This window comes from Ziziphus jujuba, chromosome 3, assembly GCF_031755915.1.
Source record: "Ziziphus jujuba cultivar Dongzao chromosome 3, ASM3175591v1".
Taxonomy (NCBI): Eukaryota; Viridiplantae; Streptophyta; class Magnoliopsida; order Rosales; family Rhamnaceae; genus Ziziphus; species Ziziphus jujuba.
This window is the reverse complement of record NC_083381.1, coordinates 25,966,774-25,986,338: the sequence shown is the minus strand read 5'-3', so window position 1 is coordinate 25,986,338 and position 19,565 is coordinate 25,966,774. Positions and strand designations below refer to the sequence as shown.

The following is a 19,565-nucleotide window of genomic DNA, read 5'->3' as shown; positions in this document are numbered from 1 at the left end:
ATACGTTATTCTCATAAAATTAAGACTTGAGATATATATGATATCTATTTGATGAAAATAAAAAAGATAAAATTAAAAATGAATGTGTCTATTAAATACTGTTTTTATATTCTATTTTGCATGTTAAAATGATTCAAAGAATCTAATAAATCAATATTGAACTTAAAATATTAGTAATTTTAATATATCTTGAATTAAAATACAGTATATGGTTGTGTTAGATCCTGTAAGCATAATGCTATTATTGTTAATTGACTTATACAATTAAAGGGTTGTTAATTAATTTGATTTGTGTTAATACTAACATTTTTAACATTTGATATGTAAATACACATTCTCACTTATATTGTGAATATGTTTTTCATATATCATTGATATTTTTTTTGTCTTTCTATATATATTTTTAATTGCTTGAATTCTTAAAAAAAATTATTATATCCAAATAAAATTTTAACATGTTACTTAACTAGTACTCGATTTTTGAATCATAAGCTTGGACGTCATTGAAAAACTAATGAGCCCGTCAGAGACTAATCCTTTAATAACCCACCAATTGGCTTGGGACCCACCCTTCATCTTCCAAAAGGTATAGGTGGTTCATTCGATTGGGCCTCATAGGAACATGTGGGTGGGAACACTCTGGACACTGGTTCCCATTAAAACATTTTTTTTTTTTTTTTTTTTTTTGTTTTTTGACAAACCTTTTAAAACATTTTCATAAAAAAGTCAAAGCCAAGGTTGAAATAAAAATCGCATACCAAAATGGTATTGTGCAAAGCTATAACCATTTGATTTCTTGCCTTTATAGGTACTATTACATGGATTCTTCTAATTTTTCATTTAAGTTCTTTGACCCTGAGTCCTGATTTTTTGAAGCAACAGTTTTTCCGTATATATTTTTTATTTTCTATCCCCCCCCAAAAAAAAACATTCACCTTTCCACTGAAGAAACTTTTTAACCCCATAAGGGAAAAAGAAAATAGAAATCCACGTTTTTAGTTGACAATTGAATAATTAATTCAACAAAGATGGTATATTTATGTCAAAAAAGGTAATCAACAATTTACATAATAATATAATTAGAATAGAATTCGATGGCAAAGCCTATGTATATACCGAACAAATGATAAAAAAAGAAAATAATAATAACAAATAAAAATAATTGTTGGCCTAATTCTTGGTCTTTCGTAAGAATGATCCTTCTTCATTGGAAGTACTTCTTGATCTTGAAATAGCTGAAAAATGGCTTCTCTGCAACAGGAATAAATTTGACAACCCACCCAATTGGCCAAGACATTGAAGCAATTCCAATACATATTCCCCATTGCCCCCAGCTCAATCTGACTGTATCTGCAAATTTCTTCAGAAACTCCACCATTATCACCTGAAGAACTATGGTTATGGCAATGATCCCCATAAACAATCTGTTCGTGTGAATCCCTTTAAACACATTCTTCTTCTCCAACTTCCTTGCATTGAATTCATTGAAAACTTGGCAAAGAACAAAAGTGTTGAAGATCAAAGTGTCTTTCACCTTATCATCTACTCCGAAGATTGATTCTCCTTTGAACTGTAGTATCAAAAGCACAGAAATCTGATACATAGCTTGAGGTAAAAGATTTCTCCACATGATGTTGGTGATAAGAGGCGCAGTCCGACCCACCGGAGGTTTATCCATGAGTTCCTTGGTAGGATTCTCTGTTGCTAGAGCCAGAGCACCTAATGTGTCCATGATCAAATTCACCCACAATAATTGGACCGCCGTTAATGGAACTTCTAATAAATATCAATGCCGACTTAGCTCCCTAGAAGAATCTAGAGTTATCTTGTTTTCTCTTTAAAAATGGAGAACAACTAGTGCCTTGGAAGTGGTGAGAAAAATATCTATAATTAAATATTTCTAGAAGTATCTACAACCTACTTTCTCTTCTATAAATAGGTGATGATGTATGAGTTAGGTGTCATGTCCAAAAGCAATAGAAAAAAGAGAGAGTGCTTATGTGTGAGTGTGAGTGTGTGTCCTTTGAGTGAGAAGAGTGTGAAAAGGTGTTTTGTGTCCTAGTGTAAGTCAAAAATCAAGTGAGTGTGAGTGTGTTAGTGTGTGTTGCTCATTTGTGTGAGTGAGTGTGTTGCTCTCTTTATACGTGAGAGTGTACCAATTGTTTTATATTAATAAAAATCAATTTTCTTGGTTTTTCCTTTAGTCCTTTGTCTCCAACATTTTTGGTATCAGAGCGTGGTTGGTCCAAGTTCAACTTTGTGGGAGCTTCTTGTTCGTGGTCACGCAGTCAAGACTAAGTTTACGTAGTGCTGCGGGAATTTCCAGCAACCATAATGGGAGACCTTCAAGTTGGTGGAGGTATTAAGAAGCTCAACAGTCAGAATTACGGCACGTGGTCAACGTGCATGAAGTCATATTTGAAGGGCCAAGATCTCTGGGAGATCATAGCTGGCAGTGAAGTTGAGCAACCACAGGATGCTGAGGCTTTGAAGAAGTGGAATATCAAAGCTGGTAAGGCAATGTTTGCCCTTAAATCTACAGTTGAAGAAGAGATGTTGGAGTACATACGGGATACTGAAGTGCCAAAAGAGGCCTGGGACACATTTGCAAGACTCTTCTCAAGGAAGAACGACACAAGGTTGCAGCTTCTCGAGAGTGAATTACTGTCAACAACACAGCACGACATGACAATCCAGAAATATTTCAACAAGGTAAAAACTCTTAGCCGCGAAATTACTGAGTTAGATCCTAGTTCTCCTATTACAGAATCTAGAATGAGGAGAATAATTTTACATGGGTTGAGACCCGAATTTAAAGGATTTATTTCAGCCATTCAAGGTTGGCCAGTCCAACCTTCATTGATTGAATTATAAAATTTACTTATTGATCAAGAAAATATGATCAAACAAATGGCTGGGGTCTCACTAAAGAGCGATGAAGAAGCGCTCTTTAGCGGCAGAAGAAAAGGTCGACCCAAACAACAAAAATTTAATAAGGTAAATCAACATGGAGAAGATTTTAGAGGAGAACAAAGGAATAATAAAAATAGACAACAATTTTTAGAAAATAAAAGAAATAATGGACGATTTTTTGAAAATAAAAGAGATGATGGAAGATGCTTCAACTGTGGAAGAAAAGGACATTATATTAAAAACTGTAGACTAAGGAAGAAATTTACAGAAAGTAATATAGTTATCCCAGAGCCTCAAAATAATATAAGTGAAGATGAATGGGATGTTGAAGCATCTTTAGCTACTGCTGAGCTCATGGATGGCTCAAGTTCAATGCAAGAAAGGGAAACGGCACTCGCAGTGGTTATCCCTAGACGCATTGATTATAAAAATGATTGGATTATAGACTCTGGAAGTTCAAATCATATGACGGGAGATAAAGAGAAGCTGCAAAGCATGACAGAGTATAAAGGAGGGCGTATGGTGGTAACGGCAAACGACTCAAGATTGCCGATAGCTCACGTTGGTAAGGCAGCAATCATGCCTCGTTTTAGTTGCCATCAAGTTCAACTGCAAGATGTCTATCATGTGCTAGGAATGAAGAAGAATTTGCTGTCAGTAGCTCAACTAACATCTTCAGGAAATTATGTATTGTTTGGACCTGAGGATGTTAAGGTGTATCGAGACCTTAAAATCTCTGGTACACCAACAATGAAGGGGCGGCGATTGGAATCTATCTATGTGATGTCAGCAGAGTCTGCCTACGTAAACAAGACAAGAAGGAACGAGACATCAGACCTTTGGCACGCACGGTTAGGACATGTCAGCTACAAAAAGTTGAAGGTGATGATGAAAAAGTCAATGCTCAAGGGTCTTCCCCAACTCGATGTCGGTGTCGACACAATCTGTGCAGGGTGTCAATACGGCAAAGCACATCAACTACCATTTGAAGATTCAAAGTTCCAAGCAAAAGAGCCTCTGCAACTCATTCACTCTGATGTCTTCGGGCGTATCAAGCAGTCATCAGTTGGAGGCATGCATTATATGGTGACATTCATTGACGATTTTTCAAGGTACGTCTGGGTTTTCTTTATGAAAGAAAAATCTGAGACCTTTTCAAAATTTAAGCAATTTAAGGAAAAAGTAGAAAGAGAATTAGGCAAAAGGATACAATGCCTACGCACAGATAATGGGGGAGAATATACCTCAAGAGAATTTATACAATATTTAAGAGAATACAAAATAAGACATCAATTGACGTGTCCAAATACTCCGCAACAAAATGGTATTGCGGAAAGAAAGAACCGACATCTTGCAGAAACATGTCGGAGCATGCTACATGCAAAAAATGTTCCAGGAAGATTTTGGGCTGAGTGCATGAATACAGCAGCTCATGTGATTAATAGGCTCCCTCAAGCAAAGTTAGAATTCCTCTCACCCTTTGAAAAACTGTGGAACATAAAACCCACAGTAAGCCACTTTCGAATCTTTGGCTGTGTTTGCTATGTGTTTGTGCCTTCTCACTTACGCATGAAGTTTGATAAGAAGGCAATAAGATGCATTTTTGTCGGATATGATAGCCAAAGAAAAGGGTGGAGATGTTGTGACCCTAATACTGGACGATGTTATACTTCACGAAATGTGGTGTTCGATGAAGCATCTTCTTGGTGGGCACCTCAAAATACAGAGTTGCCAAATTCAAAGGAGATTGAGGTCAAGCTGCAACAAAATATGGGGGAGCAAAAATATGAAGCATGCCAGCCAACAAATGAAGGAGAAGACGAGCCGACTGTAGCAGACGAGCCTACGATATCATCTCAAAGTCCCTGGCGGTCTGGTGTACATCAAGGAATACCAGAGAACATCGGGTCGAATCTTCAACAAAATGACGAAGAGACAACTCCACAACCAAGAAGATCTAGCAGACAACGAAGACCAAATCCCAGGTACGCTAATGTAGTAATAACAGAAATGGAGGATATAAAAGAACCTACATCATATGAAGAAGCATCTAAATATCATGAATGGAGAAAGGCTATGGAAGAAGAAATTTCTGCATTAAATCAAAATCAAACTTGGGATTTGGTGCCTAAACCTAAAACTGTAAAACCCATATCCTGTAAATGGGTTTACAAGATAAAAACTCATCATGATGGATCAATTGAAAGATATAAAGCTCGTTTAGTCGCACGAGGATTCTCACAGCAATATGGACTAGACTATGATGAGACGTTTAGTCCAGTAGCAAAGATCACTACCGTACGTGTTCTACTAGCACTTGCAGCAAGTAAAGACTGGAAGTTGTGGCAGATGGACGTGAAGAATGCCTTCTTGAATGGAGATCTAGACAGAGAAATTTATATGATACAGCCAAAGGGTTTTGAAAGCAAAACTAATCCAGAGTACGTGTGCAAGCTAAGGAAGGCACTTTATGGTCTAAAACAAGCTCCGCGGGCATGGTACGGTAAGATTGCAGAGTTCCTTCTTCAAAGTGGATATATAGTATCTTCTGCAGATTCTAGTTTATTTGTGAAGACTGAAGGAACAAAACTAGCAGTAGTGCTAGTATATGTGGATGATTTAATTATCACAGGAGATCATGAAGATGAAATCTCTCAAACAAAGAGAAATTTATCAGTTCGCTTCCAGATGAAGGAACTTGGGGAGCTCAAGCACTTCCTTGGACTCGAAGTTGACCGAACAGAGAAAGGTTTATTTCTTGGTCAACAAAAGTATGCAAAGAATCTATTACAAAAATTTGGAATGTTGGATTGCAAGCCAATATCAACTCCAATGGAGGTGAATGCTAAGCTATCTGCATATGAAGGAAAAGACTTGGAGGATGCTACTATGTACCAACAATTGGTAGGAAGTCTTATCTATTTAACACTGACGCGGCCAGATATTTCATTTGCAGTTGGAGTTGTAAGTCGGTATATGCAAAGTCCAAAGAAACCTCACTTGGAAGCAGTCCGACGAATATTAAGGTACGTTAAAGACACTATAAACTTGGGGCTTCTATATAAAAGAGGAGAGGAATGCAAGTTGGTTGGTTACTGTGATGCTGACTATGCTGGAGATCATGATACACGACGATCGACTACTGGATATATATTCAGCCTTGGTTCAGGAGCAATATCTTGGTGCAGTAAAAGACAACCAACTGTGTCTCTGTCAACTACAGAAGCAGAATATAGAGCAGCTGCTATGGCAGGCCAAGAAGGTATGTGGTTAAGACAACTACTTAAAGATTTACATCAACAAGTTGACTATGCAGTTTCTCTCCATTGTGATAACCAATCAGCAATACAATTGGCGGAGAATCCGGTATTTCATGCAAGGACAAAACATGTGGAGATACATTATCATTTTATCAGAGAAAAAGTACTGCTAGAAGAAATTAAAATGCAACACGTTAAAACAGAAGATCAAGCGGCAGACTTATTCACTAAAGCACTCAATATTACCAAGCTTACAAAGTTAAGAGAAATGCTCAACATGGTGAATAGAGAATCAATCAAGAGAGTCGACATTGAGGGGGAGTATTGATAAATATCAATGCCGACTTAGCTCCCTAGAAGAATCTAGAGTTATCTTGTTTTCTCTTCCGACTTAGCTCCCTAGAAGAATCTAGAGTTATCTTGTTTTCTCTTTAAAAATGGAGAACAACTAGTGCCTTGGAAGTGGTGAGAAAAATATCTATAATTAAATATTTCTAGAAGTATCTACAACCTACTTTCTCTTCTATAAATAGGTGATGATGTATGAGTTAGGTGTCATGTCCAAAAGCAATAGAAAAAAGAGAGAGTGCTTATGTGTGAGTGTGAGTGTGTGTCCTTTGAGTGAGAAGAGTGTGAAAAGGTGTTTTGTGTCCTAGTGTAAGTCAAAAATCAAGTGAGTGTGAGTGTGTTAGTGTGTGTTGCTCATTTGTGTGAGTGAGTGTGTTGCTCTCTTTATACGTGAGAGTGTACCAATTGTTTTATATTAATAAAAATCAATTTCCTTGGTTTCTCCTTTAGTCCTTTGTCTCCAACAACTTCGCCGGCAGAAACTGAGGCGACGAAATTGATTACAAGAGCAGCAACATTCACAGTTAGTTGAAACTGAATGAATTTCTGAATGTTGTTATAGACACATCGACCCCATTTTAATACTGTAGCTACCGAAGCAAAGTTATCATCCAAGATGACAATGTCTGAGCTTTCCTTTGCGACTTCTGTGCCTTGGATTCCCATGGAGTGTCCTATGTCGGCTTCTTTCAATGCCGGCGCATCATTCGTTCCATCTCCGGTGACCGCGACGACGTGGCCTTTTTTTTTGAGGCATTGAACCATGAGGAGTTTATCAAACGGAGATGACCTTGCCATCACAAAGATTTTGTCAACTTTCTCCATTCTTTCTTCTTCTGTGTAGTTTCTAAACTTCTCACCTTCTATTACAGCTTCATTCATGTCATGATCTGCTCTAAGTATTCCACACTCTGTAGCTATGGCTTTCGCTGTGAAAACGTTGTCGCCGGTGATCATCTTGACGTTGACTCCGGCCTACTGGCAATCTTCCACAGCTTTCTTCACTCCTGGACGACATGGATCTTTAATACCCACAAGTCCCAACAAAACCAAACCTTGTTCTTTCATTGTTTTATGTCCATCTGAATCCTCAACCTCCTTTGTCTGAATTCTGCTTTGTGCGAAAGCTATGCATCGGAGACTCCTCGCTGCCATACCTTGAATGATCTGTTGGAATTCCAATTTCTGACTCTCATCAAGATCCTCGATGATTCCAGAAGCATTGTAGTAACTTTCACACATTGCTAGAATCATCTCTGCTGCTCCTTTCCAATGAACGTGGACAGAGCTGTCAACTTTCCTCTTCAGTAAAACCCCACTTCTTTTCTTCTGTGAATTGAAAGCCTCAACATGAAGAATTGAACATTTCCTCGTAATTTCCTCCATATCCATATTCAAATTCTCAATTGCCCATGAAAGAATTGCTTTCTCTGTTGGACTACCTGAGATTTCATATTCCATTCCAAAACTTGGCCTGTATACACTACCTGTGGTATTCAGAGCAATTCCTTCCCTGAACAATTCTATAACATATGGAGCAACTGAAGAATAACCTCCTAATTCTTCCATAGATTCTTTGCCTAGCCAACACTTTGTGACTTTCATTTGGTTCATGGTTAATGTACCTGTTTTGTCAGTACAAACGGTGGTAGCAGAGCCCATTGTTTCGCAAGCAGAGAGCTTCCTCACCATTGCTTTATCTGCCATCATTCTCTTCATTGAATAAGCAAGAGTTAATGTCACTGCTAATGGCAAGCCTTCTGGTATGGCAACCACAACAATGGTGACAGCAGCTGCTATAAATTCCACTGAAGAATTCAAAACGTCGTCCAACTTGGTCTTGCCCTTAACGAATTCCTGATTTCCATTCTCATCTTTTGTTGTCCCTGTGAAGTATCTAACAAACAAGACAACAAGAACAATGAAAGCAACTGTCACACCAACCTTACCAATTGAAGATGTGAGCTTGTCGAGCCGAGCTTGCAATGGAGTTTGCTCGTTTGAATCGCGAGTGAGTTGGCTCATCATTTCTCCCCATGTTGTGTTCATTCCGACTGCAGTGACGACCATTCGGCCAAAGCCATCGACCACTTTAGTTCCAGAAAACAAGAAAGGATTATGGTCATGATTAATTTCAACATGGTCACTCTCCCCTGTCATGCTAGATTCGTCTATTTGAAGGGAATGACCTTGTAGGAATAAACCATCTGCTGGAACCTGGTCTCCAATTTTTAAACAAATCACATCACCGACTAAGATTTCGAATATTGAAATCTTTTGTCTCCGACCACCTCTGAAAACATCAATTTGGATATCATTGCTTACTTTTGACAATTTGTCGAACTGTCTGTTTTGTCTGAAATTGCTAATGGCAGAGACAACAATAACAAGAAAAATGGCCACTAATATGCTTAACCCATCAATCCAACCTTCTTTGGCTCCATGAACCTTCATACCAAAACCAAGAGAAAGTGCAGCACATACCATGAGGATGATAATGGTAAGATCTTGAAAAGCTTCCCAAACATAACGGAGGAAACCTTTCGTAGGTGGTTTTCTGTAAGTGTTGGTACCGAAAACTTCACGTCTACTGGCAATTTCTTTGTCATCATTGGAAACTCCTTGTTCTGCGCCAGTTTTGAGAGCTGAAACTACACCATCAACCCCTCCCAATTGTTGAAGCTGATCGAGATTCTTCTCCTTAACAAGTTGAACCAGGCTTGTTCGTTCGATTTCGAATGGCCCAATTTCTGATTTGATGGTGATGGCTGTGTAAGAAGTAGAGAGGGGAATTTCAATATTTCCCTTTTTGGTTACTGTGTTTTGGTAAATTGACAACAGGGCTCTATAACAATAAATTGTAACAAAGGCGGTGTGCCATTTTTTTTTATGTACACTGACACTGTTTGGGACTTGAAGCAATGTCTCGATACATGCAAGATTTGCGTGAAGAATTTCAGGCGACATGACTTCACAACCACCCCCCCCCCCAAAAAAAAAAGAAAAAAAAAAAGAAAAAAAAAAGGAAAAATTGAATAAAAAACAAATATTGAGAAGACAGAGTTGATATTACGGTATCAGAATGGCTAACACGAAAACCACCAAAAAAAAAAAAAGAAGGGAAAAAAAAAAAAAAGGAAACAATATGAGAAAAGCAGGCACAAATAGTTTCTAGGGTGTATCAAAAGTAGATAACACAGAAATCACAATGTTTACCCTTTTTACTTTCAAAAATTAAACGTAAGAAGAATAAATCTTTGATGAAAACTTAGAACGATTGGGGATTCATTTATACACTCCTACATTTCTTTGTTTCTTCGAAATTTCGTGGAACAGTACTGCAACGTGGACGGAAGATATATATATATATATATATATATCTAAACCGCCTTTACGTTTTCACCATATGTGTGAATCTTTTCTTACCAAATTCAGAAGCAAACAATGATCTTTTCATCAGAATATGGAAAAGAACAATAGCAGCTATTGTGTCATTGGTAGATTGAAATGTAATTTATGCCTTCTGTGTTTTCCTAACACTTTCTATTTTGATCCAAAAGTCAAATTTAACACGGTTTTCAAAATGATTCTATCAAGTCTTTATTAAGTAAATACTAGAAGTATTTCTAGCATTACTCTTTTAATAAAAAAAAAGTTTAAAAATAAATATTCCAACGTGTAGGTAACGTTTATCAACATAAAAATATTATTTTTTAATTATTTTTTTTGGAAAATGATATTAAATTAATATGTAAAATCCTAAAATAAATCAACTTTTGTTTGGTCTTCAAGAAATTAATATATATATATATATATATATATATAAAAGTTTGCACGAAATTCCGTTGGCATTTAAAAAAAAGCTCATATGTACTTCTTGTTTCCCAATAAGCAAAAATTAATGGTTCAATTTTCCTCATCTTTTCCTAAACTTTTATTTTTAAAACTAATTATTGGGTTATGATAACTAGTCTGAAGCCCATCCAACAAAGAAGTTTTTTTTTTTTTTTTTTTTAAAGATCTCCAATAAATTTAATATTACGAATTGAATTAATAAATAACATATCTGTTATGTTATATCCATATATTTTAAGATAATATATATATATATATATATTAATACACACAAATTATATTAAAAAATTATATCTGTTTTTTTTAATGGATCGTTGCATGCTCATCGACTCTTATTATATATTATTATAAACCTTAACGCTTAGTTTGGAAGTGAAACAACCAAAAAAAAAAAAAAAAAAAAAAACACACACGAAGTAAAGAAGAAAAATTAAAATTCTCTATCGTGTTAATTTGGTCATTCAAATACAATGGGGGAAAAAAACTAAAAATAGAGGCAAGAGAAGTGAGTAAAGACAAGAGAGAGGAGTGCGCTGCAAGCCTATCAGGTTGCGTGAGCAGGTCGAAGTCGAACCGAACCATTATTCTTTCGGTGGGCAAACGAAAATCTGTTACGTAGTTGTTGTGGTTTTATTTTTATTTTTATTTTTTTTATTATTTACTTTTTTACTTTTTTCTTTTAGTCAAATATTGGAAATTAAAATCCTTACTTTTTATTTTTTTTTATTTTATTTTTCCCCCTTTTCCTCATCAGAATCCAAGCTCAAAAACAGCCTAAAGTTATTTGAAATTATCTTCCTTTAAAGTTTCAAAAATTTATCTTGTAGTTCCACACATCCGTTTTTCCATCCATTGTTTTATTCCAAACTTTATTATCGTGAATTATTAGGTATTTTACAGTTTGCCTTCCAAATTTAAAAAAAAAAAAATCCCCCTGAACTATCATTTTCTAATCACTTTAGTCCAATAATAATGTGATTTTGTCAAATAAATTTAGTAAAGTTAGACATACACATGTCAAAATTTAAGTAAAAAAATAAAAATAAATTTCAATAGAATTACATGAGTTGTATATGAATAATTTTGCCAAATTCATCTATAAAAAATGCATAACTGAGCTAAAAGTACGGAAAGACAATTTATAAGGGGTAATATAAGAATTTTTGTAGTTTTAGGAGTAAAATATAAAATTTGTAATACTTCAATGTGGGTAAAGTATGTTTAACCATTAAAACAAATTTACAATACATTAGTGGTTAATGTTTTTCAAATAATTTTCAAGAGAATGATACTTTTTAATAATTTTTTGAATGTTAATTTAAATTATAGTGTTTTCTTTTCATTGTAAGTAGGCTTATGATATTTAACATAGAGATTGCAGTTTATGTGTATTTTTCAAACTTCTAAAAGGTATAAGGGATGGCAAAACAACAAGGTCGCTTCAAGCTTTAAAAGCCTTGGTGAAACCTAGGCTTGATAATGCTTTTTATTTTTATTTTTATTATTATTTTAATTATGTAAGTCTATATTACTATAATACATATAATTAATATAAATTATTAAACATCTTATCATAATAAAATTTTCATTATGAATTTTGACACTTTCTAAGTTTTTAATAAAAAAATTAACTAATATTTATTTATAATAAATTTATAAAAACTTCATAACTTTTAAGTTTTCAAAAAAAAAAATAATAATAATCTCACATATATATTAAAAGTCCACAAGTATTTAATAAATCCTACTATAGTCTAATTAACTTTAATATAAATTTTAAGGGATTCCAATTCATTAATGTTTATAATTTATTATTATTATTATTCATTTTGAAAATGTAAACCATACAGTTTAAGTTACTTAAAAATTTTGCGAAACATTTTTTCCCCTTTTTTTAACACTAATTTTTCTTTTTTGCATTTTTTTTAATTTCTTATAAATTCTTTTTGAACTTTTTTTTTTTTTAAAAACTTAATCTAGCTTAGAAAAGAAAAATTGATAAAAAAAAAAAAAGCTCACACCTTATCATGATGTTTAGGTGCATATTAGGTTGATCGATCATTTTCCAACTTTGCCTCTAGACCGGGGGTGTTGTCTCTTGGAGCCTTGTCTAATCACGCCTTAGATGAGTGATATTTTTTATTAGAAATAATGTTGTGATAAACAAGTGATTTTTCACAAGTGGTCGCTCGTGTTTTCCATTGATGCCTGAAAAATATGTTACGTGCTCGGACCTCCCCCAGAAGGTACTACAATGACTAGGATCCCATGTGAATCCTACATGTGGAATTAATATTCAATCTTATCCAAAGCCAATATTTATGTTTCACATTTTTTTTTTTCTTGCTTCGTTTATGTTTCACATTTAAAATAATATATATATATATATATATATATTATAAATTAATGAAGGAAAAATTAAATTACTGATGCGGATTCATGGAAAACACATGGCAGAGCAGGATAACATTGATATGATGGTGTTCCTCACCTTAATTATCTTCACATAAAATTTATTTGCCCTTGAACTGTTAAAACAAGACGATAAAGTTCTGTAACACATGGAATCAAAACTCTTAACCAAAAATGATGTTGCCTCCTTTTTTATTTTTATTTTTTTTTCCAATTTATTTGTGTGTGCATATATATATATATATATATCTGTAGATTTGGATTAAAGGCCCACGTCCTTCACCGACTTAAGTGAAAATTAATGCCAGATTACTAAAATTGCCAATTATACATGCTAGTAATATGAGCTGGGTTTTCTTTATTTGTTCCTCAGGTGTATATATATATATATTTATATATATATTTCTGTTTTTATAAATTAGGGAGGACATATTTCATCAACATAAGACTTATCTCACTTGACCATATCATGTATTTTCTTCTATATGGTTTCCTCCTCATCTTCGTTTTCTTTTAACAGAGCTAATGCTGCAATTGGAAAAAAAGAAAAGTTGATTCTGTTGCAGTCGCTAATAATTCTAGATTAAACTGACTAAAAAGGATCTTATTTGGTTCCTTCCTAATGGCTGTTAGATCTAAGATGATTAATTGAAAAAAAATGGTTGTCACCAGTCTTCCTAATAGATCTAAGATGATTAATTAAAAAAACTTGGCAGAGCACGAAAGTGTTGAAGATCAAAGTGTCTTTTACCTTCTCATCTACCCCGAAGATTGATTTTCCCTTGAACTGCAATATCAGAAGCACAGAAATCTGATACAGAGCTTGGGGCAAAAGATTTCTCCACATGATGTTGGTGATAAGAGGCGCAGTCCTACCCACCGGAGGTTTATCCATGAGTTCCTTGGTAGGCCTCTCTGTTGCTAGAGCCAGAGCACCTAATGTGTCCATGATCAAATTCACCCACAACAATTGGACCGCCGTTAATGGAACTTTGCCGGCGGAAACGGCGGCGACGAAATTGATCACAAGAGCAGCAACATTCACAGTGAGTTGAAACTGAATGAATTTCTGAATGTTGTTATAGACACATCGACCCCATTTGAGAACCGTTGCTACTGAAGCAAAATTATCATCCAAGATGACAATATCTGAGCTTTCCTTTGCAACTTCTGTGCCTTGGATTCCCATTGAGAGTCCTATGTCAGCTTCTTTCAATGCCGGTGCATCATTCGTGCCATCTCCGGTGACCCCGACGACGTGGCCTTTTCGTTTCAGACATTGAACCATGAGTAGTTTATCGAATGGAGATGATCTTGCCATGACGCAGATTTTGTCAACTTTCTCCATTCTCTCTTCTTCTGTGTAGTTTCGAAATTTCTCTCCTTCTATTACAGCTTCTTTCGTGTCCTGCCCTGGTCTAAGTATTCCACACTCTGTAGCTATGGCTTTCGCGGTGAAAACATTGTCGCCGGTGATCATCTTGACGTTAACTCCGGCATACTGGCAATCTTCCACAGCCCTCTTCACCCCTGGACGACATGGATCTTTAATACCCACAAGTCCTAAAAGGACTAAACCTTCTTCTTTCAAAGATTTAGGTGCATCAGAATCCTGAACCTCCTGTGTCTGAACCCTGTTGTGTGCGAAAGCTATGCACCGGAGACTGCTCGCCGCCATACCTTGAATGATTTGCTGGAATTCGGATTTCTGATTATCATCTAGATCCTTGATGATTCCAGAAGCATCGTAATAACTCGAACACATTGCTAGAATCATCTCTGCTGCTCCTTTCCAATGAACCTGAACAGAGCCGTCAATTTTCCTCTTCAATAAAACCCCACTTCTTTTTTTCTGTGAATTGAAAGCCTCAACATGAAGAATTGAACATTTCCTTGTAATTTCCTCCATATCCATATTCAAATCCTCAACTGCCCATGAAAGAATTGCTTTCTCTGTTGGACTACCTGTGATTTCATATTCCATTCCAAAACTTGGCCTGTATACACTACCTGTAGTATTCAGAGCAATTCCCTCTCTGAACAATTCTATAACATACGGAGCAACTGAAGAATAAGCTCCTAATTGTTCCGTAGATTCCTTGCCAAGCCAAAACTTTGTGACTTTCATTTGGTTCATGGTCAGAGTACCTGTTTTGTCTGTACAAATGGTGGTGGCTGAGCCCATGGTTTCGCAAGCAGAGAGCTTCCTCACCATTGCTTTATCAGCCATCATTCTCTTCATTGAATAAGCGAGAGTTAGTGTCACGGCTAATGGCAATCCTTCTGGTATAGCAACCACAACAATGGTGACAGCAGCTGCTATAAATTCCACTGAAGAATTCAAAATGTCATCGAACTTGGTCTTGCCGCCAATGAATTCCTGATTTCCATTCTCATCTTTTGTTGTCCCTGTGAAGTATCTAACAAACAAGACAACAAGAACAATGAAAGCAACTGCCAGACCAACCTTGCCTATTGAAGATGTGAGCTTGTTGAGCCGAGCTTGTAATGGAGTTTGCTCGTTGGAATCACGACTGAGTTGGCTCATCATTTGTCCCCATGTTGTGTTCATTCCAACTGAAGTGACCACCATTCGGCCATAGCCATCGACCACCTTTGTTCCAGAAAACAAGAATGGATTTTGGCCACGGTTAATTTCAACATGGTCACTCTCCCCTGTCATGCTAGATTCATCAATTTGAAGAGAATGACCTTCTAGGAACAAACCATCTGCTGGAACTTGATCTCCAATCTTTAAGCAAATCACATCACCGACTAAGATTTCGAAGATCGAAATCTTTTGTCTCCGACCACCTCTTAAGACATCAATTTGTATATTGTTGCTTACTTTTGACAATTTGTCAAACTGTCTATTTTGCCTGAAATTACTAACTGCAGAAACAGCAATGACAAGAAAAATGGCTATAATTATGCTTACACCATCAATCCAACCTTCTTTGGCTCCATGAACTTTCATGCCGAAACCAAGAGAAAGTGCAGCGCATACCATGAGGATGACAATGGTAAGGTCTTGAAGGGCTTCCCAAACATAAGACAGAAAACCTCTTGAAGGTGGTTTTGTATATGTGTTTGAACCAAAAGCTTCGCGTCTAGCAGCAACTTCTTCATCATCACTGGAAATACCTTGTTCTGCACCAGTTTTGAGAGCTGAAACTACACCATCAATCCCTCCCAGTTGTTGAAGCTGAGCAAGATTCTTCTCCTTAAGAAGCTCAACCAGGCTGGTTTGATCGATTTGGAATGACTCAATTTCTGGTTTGACATTAATGACAGTGTAGGAAGAAGAAAGTGGGATTTCGATACTGGGATTTTTGGTTACAGATTTTTTGTAAATGGACAACAGGGCTCTAGAACAATAGATGGTAACAAAGGCAGAGTGCCATTTCTTTTTCTGTACACTGACACTGTTTGGGATTTGAAGCAACGACTCAATGCATGCTAAATTTTTACTCAAAATCCAAGGCGACATGTTTTCAGAACCACACTTAAAGGGGAAAATTTAAAAAAAAAAAAAAAAAAAAAAAAAAAAAAAAAAAAAAGAAAAAGAAAAAAAGGAAAAAAAAAAAAAAAAAAAAAGGAAGAAAAGAAAAGAGAAAAAAAAAAGAACGTAAAATGGCAATACCAATAACAGAAGACAAGGTTGACAACAACGTATGAATCAGAAAAAACAATAACAATCAGAAAAAAACAGAGACAAGAAGAGTCTTTGACAGAATGAAAATTGGAAAGCCAAATGGCAATGTCTATGTTGTTGTTGAATGAGTTTTCTGACCATCAATCAAGCTAGAAGACAAAAAAAAGAAAATATGCGGGTGATGAGAATATTGAACAATTGATCGGGTTATATATATATTGTATATTTCGGAAGTTTCCCTCGAATGTGCATGACGGAGCTTGAACCAGCAAGATTTGATTTAAAATTCCATATCCAACAATCTTTCTACGTGTTTATACATCGATCTTTAGCCCTTTACATGTGAAAATTATCTGTTCAGAGAATAGTGGAGGACGGTACCTGCATTGGGACAGCTGAGTGCAATAAGAATATATATTTTAAGTTTTGATGCAAAATTTCTATCATGGTGCCGACTATCTTTCCTCGTTGGTACACGTGACGAATGTCAGTATGACTTTACTTATATGAAAAGTCAACTATGCCGTTAGACGCGGTTTGGAGAAGTGACGCAACCTAATTCCTCACTAAGTTTCCGTTGATATTTCGAGAAAATAATATGGAGTAGAGAAGATACAATCGACATTGAAAACAATAGTAATTTGATGATAGTAACGGAGAAGACATTCAATGGTTTTGTGTGGAAATCTTACTATAAATTAACATTTCCTTAATGTCCAAAAAAATCTGTTCATCACCAATTGGATCCATATGTTTACCATCAATTGTTAATATTAGTTTCTGTTTAATATCTATTTTAATTTTCTGAAATTAAAAATATAATATGAAAAAGAATGGCAATTAAATTGCGATATAAATATATGAGCACCAATACTTTAAGTTAACCAATAAATAAAAATTAATGACATATTCAATATCCAATTATATATGCTCATAATTTTTTACTTTTTTTATAAACTCGTAATTTTTACTTATAAGTGGCAGATTATCTGTCATATAACGTGTTTTTAAAACACACACACACAAAAAAAAAAAAAAAAAAAGAATATATAACATATAACTTCGTATGAGTAAAATGATCTTAATTGTCTAAATTTGGATCAATAAATCTTTAAATAATTAAAGTGTAACAAAATATAAGTTAACACATCAAATTATTCATATTGATCTGCCTGAAATCTATTCAATTGTTATGTTGACACCCATATGGGGGTATCAAATTTTTTTTTCCTTTCTTTTTTTTTTTTTTGGCCTTTTTTCACTTTTTTTTTTTTTTTTACTAATTTTTGTTTATTTACTATATTACCCAAGCAAAATCAAGGTCTTCCCTCTCAATTTCTCTCCTCTTTCCCTGCCGACTAAAGTAATTTATAATTTTTTTTAATATATTTTTTTTCAATTATCTATATTATTTGAAGGTAATACAAAATTTATTAAGAAGTCTATCAGCATATTTACAAATATGATGTGATAAGATGACAAAGTTATCATTTTATTGATTGATAAATTAATATAACATAAATATTAATATAAGTAAATTCTTGAATGAATTTTGTTTATTAAAAAAAAAAAAACTCTTAAATGGATAACTATAAATAGATATTAACTAATCAGATAATACTACCTTATTATTGGATAAATATTTTGTTTGACGTATCCCTAATATTGTTCTTATTTTTATTCATCTTTCACTTATATACGATGTTGATTATCTAATATAGTTGTAATATTTATCTATATAATTTTAAACAATATGATATTTATTTAGTTAATATTCAATTATTTAAAATATAAAAAGATTATGTAATACAAATAATAAATAAATAAATACATAAATAAAAATAATCTATCATAAATTTCATATGTATATATATATATGTGCATATATATTAAAGTTATAAAAATATTGAATTTACAGGTATGCTTTGTAAGATGATGGTAATTCTGATACGTAGATGATGATAATTATGATAGTCGTCATTAAACAGTGTAGTTTGGCAACTTTTGATCTAAATAGCTCATTTGCTTTTGATATGATGACCAAAGTGGTATGATTGTTAAACTTTTTAAATACTTTTTTTCAGTACAACGTGGCTGTTCCTCGAAATCTGATGTAGGACCCACTTATAATACATCTACACAAGAAACTCTACCCAATAACAGTAACGCCCATATCCATTTTCCTCCATAGTAATAATAATTTTATTTTATTTTTTATCTTCGGCTGGGTATACAATATCTACAAATTCAGGCACTTTTTTTTTTAATTTCTTTTTGTTTCATTTTTTATTATTTTACATCTCACTTCCTCTTTTTATCCAAAAAATCACTTTTTATTTCTTTTATTTTTGTTCTTTTCCTTTTTTAATATTTGTTATTAGTTTAATTATATCTTTTTCCAACTTTATTTGTAAAAATTAATTTTTTTCTAAATTTTAAAATAGAGTATTTGCTTTTTCCAGCATACATGCACGTTTAAGGAAGAGACAGCTTTTAACTAGATGTGGTAGGAATGCCACCCTCGAAGAAAAATGAAATGGAAAAGAATCTAAATAGCTCATTTGCTTTTGATACGATGACCAAAGTGGTATGATTGTTAAACTTTTTAAATAGTTTTTTTCAGTACAACGTGGCTCTTCCTCGAAATCTGATGTAGGACCCACTTATAATACATCTACACAAGAAACTCTACCCAATAACTGTAACGCCCATAATTTTTGACACCAACTTTGTCCATAATTGCATTTTTATTTTTTGGTTTCTTTGCCTTACCTCCTATGCAATGCCTGGGCTACGATCGCCTGGTTTACGGGCTCTCAAGTCACAATCAATTACTAATGACCATTGTCCAAAGAACGAGCCAAAATCATTTCTGCTTAGTCGTCTGTGACAAAAATAATAGAAAAAAATAAAATAATAATTTTGCTTCAAAAAGTTGCCGTGCCATTCTTTTGAAGATGGTTCTTTATATATTTTTTGAATATGCTGTACAAGGTAAGTATATCTCCCTCAATAATAAGGTCAACTATACAATGAAATATATATAGAAATAAAGACTGAGAATATGGAATGTGATGAAATTTCCAATTCAATAAAAAATGCTATTTAATGAGTCATGATAT

The 19,565-nt window shown here is 34.4% G+C and overlaps 1 protein-coding gene and 1 pseudogene across 1 annotated transcript; both read right to left on the bottom strand.

Annotated features, from left to right (window-relative positions):
• Positions 1–1,014: 1,014 nt before the first annotated feature.
• On the bottom strand, positions 1,015–9,502 carry LOC125423346 (putative calcium-transporting ATPase 13, plasma membrane-type; annotated as a pseudogene).
• Positions 9,503–13,264: 3,762 nt separating this feature from the next.
• Positions 13,265–16,293, bottom strand: LOC125423621 (putative calcium-transporting ATPase 13, plasma membrane-type). The gene has a single exon (XM_060815529.1). The coding sequence runs from the start codon at positions 16,276–16,278 to the stop codon at positions 13,408–13,410; it is 2,871 nt and encodes a 956-aa protein (XP_060671512.1). The 5' UTR covers positions 16,279–16,293; the 3' UTR covers positions 13,265–13,407.
• Between the last annotated feature and the right edge of the window lie 3,272 nt (positions 16,294–19,565).